Source organism: Gekko japonicus, unplaced genomic scaffold, assembly GCF_001447785.1.
Source record: "Gekko japonicus isolate JY-2015 unplaced genomic scaffold, Gekko_japonicus_V1.1 scaffold1039, whole genome shotgun sequence".
In the NCBI taxonomy this organism is placed as follows: domain Eukaryota; kingdom Metazoa; phylum Chordata; class Lepidosauria; order Squamata; family Gekkonidae; genus Gekko; species Gekko japonicus.
Window position 1 is genome coordinate 541,023 of NW_015164218.1, and position 3,063 is coordinate 544,085.

At 46.7% G+C, this 3,063-nt stretch overlaps 1 protein-coding gene across 1 annotated transcript in view; it reads right to left on the reverse strand.

Moving 5' to 3' along the window:
- ARL5C (ADP ribosylation factor like GTPase 5C) overlaps positions 1–3,063 on the reverse strand; it is a 24,737-nt gene that overhangs the window by 3,580 nt on the left and 18,094 nt on the right. Inside the window, exon 4 of the mRNA XM_015408511.1 lies at positions 2,303–2,386. Coding sequence (XP_015263997.1) covers positions 2,303–2,386 — 84 coding nt within the window. The remainder of the gene's footprint in view (positions 1–2,302; positions 2,387–3,063) is intronic.

Sequence of the window (3,063 nt, forward strand, 5' to 3'; positions counted from 1 at the left end):
AGGGGGTTTGAAGGAGAGGCTCCAAACCCACAGGGTAGCTGTTGGAGCCTCTCCCCAAGATACCCACCAAGTTTCAAGAACATTGGACCAGGGGGTCCAATTCTACGAGCCCCCAAACAGGTTTCCCCCATTCCCTCCATGGTTCTCTATGCTGGGGAAAAAGTTTTTGAAACTTGATGGGTATCTTGGGGAGAGGCTCCAGCAGCTACCCTGTGGGTTTGGAGCCTCTCCCTTAAACCCCCTCCCCTCCAGCCCCCAGAATATACCCCATGTTTTCGCCATTGACTTCAATGCCCCATAGGATATAATGGAACCAAAATTGACATTTGGCTGGCCAAAAGACTCCGGAATGGGCTTGTACTGCCGAAACTGACATGTGGGAGTCTGTCTGCCAGCCGAAATTGATTCTGCCCGATTTGGCCAAATCCGAATCCGGCCAATTTATTATTATTTTTTGCACACCCCTAGTCTGAGTAAAACTCATGAAAAACCTTATGAGGCACGAGAAGAGGGACCAAGTTCCCCTTGCCTTTTCTGTCTACTTCTCCAAGTACCACCCTAATCATATTTTCCTCTGGATCAGTGGTATTCAAGTCCATGGCTTGTGGAAAGCCACTTCCACAATCACCATCAACCAGAAGAGTCACGTTTACTTCCACCTCTGGCGTGAGGCTAAGTGGCTTGATTTTCAAAGTGTGAGCCACCTGCCAACCACAAAAGCCCCACAAGATAAGGACCTCACCCACTTTTCTGAAATGCACATCAAGTGCCACATTAGGGAATAGTGCTCAGAAGAGCCACAGAGTGGGTATCACTGCTCTAGATAGTTCTGTTAACCTTGGAAATTTAGCCTATATTGGATTCTTGGTTTCTTCACGTTTTCATCACTATACTTACACATGCATTAAGATACGAAGTCTAATCAAGTTAATGATCTGATGGGTGCAAATTAATACATGAAAGGGACAGCGCAATTCTATGCAGGATCAACTGGCTTACACTGCGGTAACTCTGTACAGTCTAAGTAAAAAGGGGAGGAGGAGGAGATTGGATTTATAGCCCGCCCTTTACTTGGAGTCTCAGAGCAGCTGACAAACTCCTTTCCCTTCCCCTCCCCACAACAGAAACCCTGTGAGGTAGGTGGCGCTGAGAGAGCTCTTTCGAGAACTGCTCTTTTAGAACGGCTCTGACTGAACTATGGCTTGCCCAAGGTCATTCAGCAGCTGCAAGTGGAAGAATGGGGAATCAAACCTGGTTCTTAACCACTACACTACACCCCCCTCACTTAGCAGATGGGAATTATGGGCTGCAGCCCAATATCTTCTTCTAAGATCACTAGTTGTCCTGCCCACTGGTTCCTCCACTCAGATATCCATTTTCTGGGCCCTTAACAAAGGACTCTTCCTATTATTTTGCTCTGGAGCAATCCTTACTGCCCTTATGTCCTGTATGGGTTTCGTCCTACACAGAATTTTCAGCATTCTACTACTGTCAGTTTCCCACTGAGCAGTCAAGAGTGCTCAAAAACATTCTATGACATCCCAGCATCGCAGTCAGGTTATTGCACTGTTCTCTAATCCTCAATCTCAAGGAGATAGCAGGCCTACAAATGAAGTGAATACAAAAAAACGAATGGAGTTTTAACATTAAGTACACATGAAACAACATACATCTAATTGTTATTATTAACCCCAAAGCAATAACAATTTATACACCAGTCATCTCCAGATTCATAGTCCTCTCCAGATATTTTATCACAGGTTTCCAGATTCTAACTCTCCACATCTTTGGTAGCTCATTAATGGGATTAATTGCTCTCTTTCCCCTGCCTTCCTCCCCATTCCTGCAATCTCTGAGGTGTGGGGTGGGGTGGAAAGAGCAAGAATAACAGTCCTAAAATTCTGGAATCCCAAAAAATGTACCCAAAATGGAAGCCAAAACTGGTAACAACTCCCCCTAAAATCTGGGATAACAAGAATGAAATTAATAAGAGGGTTTTTTTGAAGCGCATACCCATAGTCACACCACACACCTTGCCAGACTGCAAAGCCAGCATTTACTATCCATGTTTTTATATATCCAGGCTGGTTTCCATGGAGATAAATGCCATGGGTTTTCCATTTTCATAACATTCCAGCCCGTGACAAAGTACTGTAACACAAGCCGTCAACATTATTGCCGGGCAGCGTTGTAACAATAAAAAGTACACTCGCGCACCAGCACACAGTGCACGAAGAAGCCTGAAAAGAGCACCTAAGATTTACCACAATGCACCTCTCTGCACTTCACGGCCAGCACTCACCTCATGAGCCAGCATCTTGTACAGCTCCTCTTTTGTCACAGTCAGCCTCTCACGGTCCGTGCTATCAATCACAAGAATGACGAACTAGAAAGAAAGGGAAAGCGGCAAACCTATGAGCCACCCAAGACCCAGAAGCCAAAGCTGAGGAAGGAGGTACAATCATAAACAGGTAGATTTAGTACATATTTTCTATGATAGGTGTGGGCACCACGGCACCCGCCAGCCTTTTTCTGGGGCCCGCTAAATGTTTTTAGGAAGTGGGCAGGGCCAGGTGGAGCGTCTCCCCCAGCAAGGCTTCTGATTGGCTGTGCAGATTTTTAAAAATGCTTAAGCGGCAGCTACCACCACAGCGCAAGGATCTTCACTGTGTGACTGAAGGTAAGCTGGGGCAACCATTTTGTGGCTGCGCCCACCGTGCTGTGTCAGACTTCCAAAGGTGCTTGCAGGCTCAAAAAGGTTGGGGAGTCCTGTTCTAGGAAGAGACTCAGGCCTGTAGGAAAGCTGTCCCCTCATATTTCTCAAGGGACTCTGATAAGGAAAAGACACTCTGCACATGCTTGAGGGCACTGCCACACAGGATCAGAGCAGTAAGCCTCCCGGTTCAGACAGACTTCCAAAGGTGATTGCAGGCTCAAAAAGGTTGGGGAGTCCTGTTCTAGGAAGAGACTCAGGCCTGTAGGAAAGCTGTCCCCTCATATTTCTCAAGGGACTCTGATAAGGAAAAGACACTCTGCACATGCTTGAGGGCACTGCCACACAGG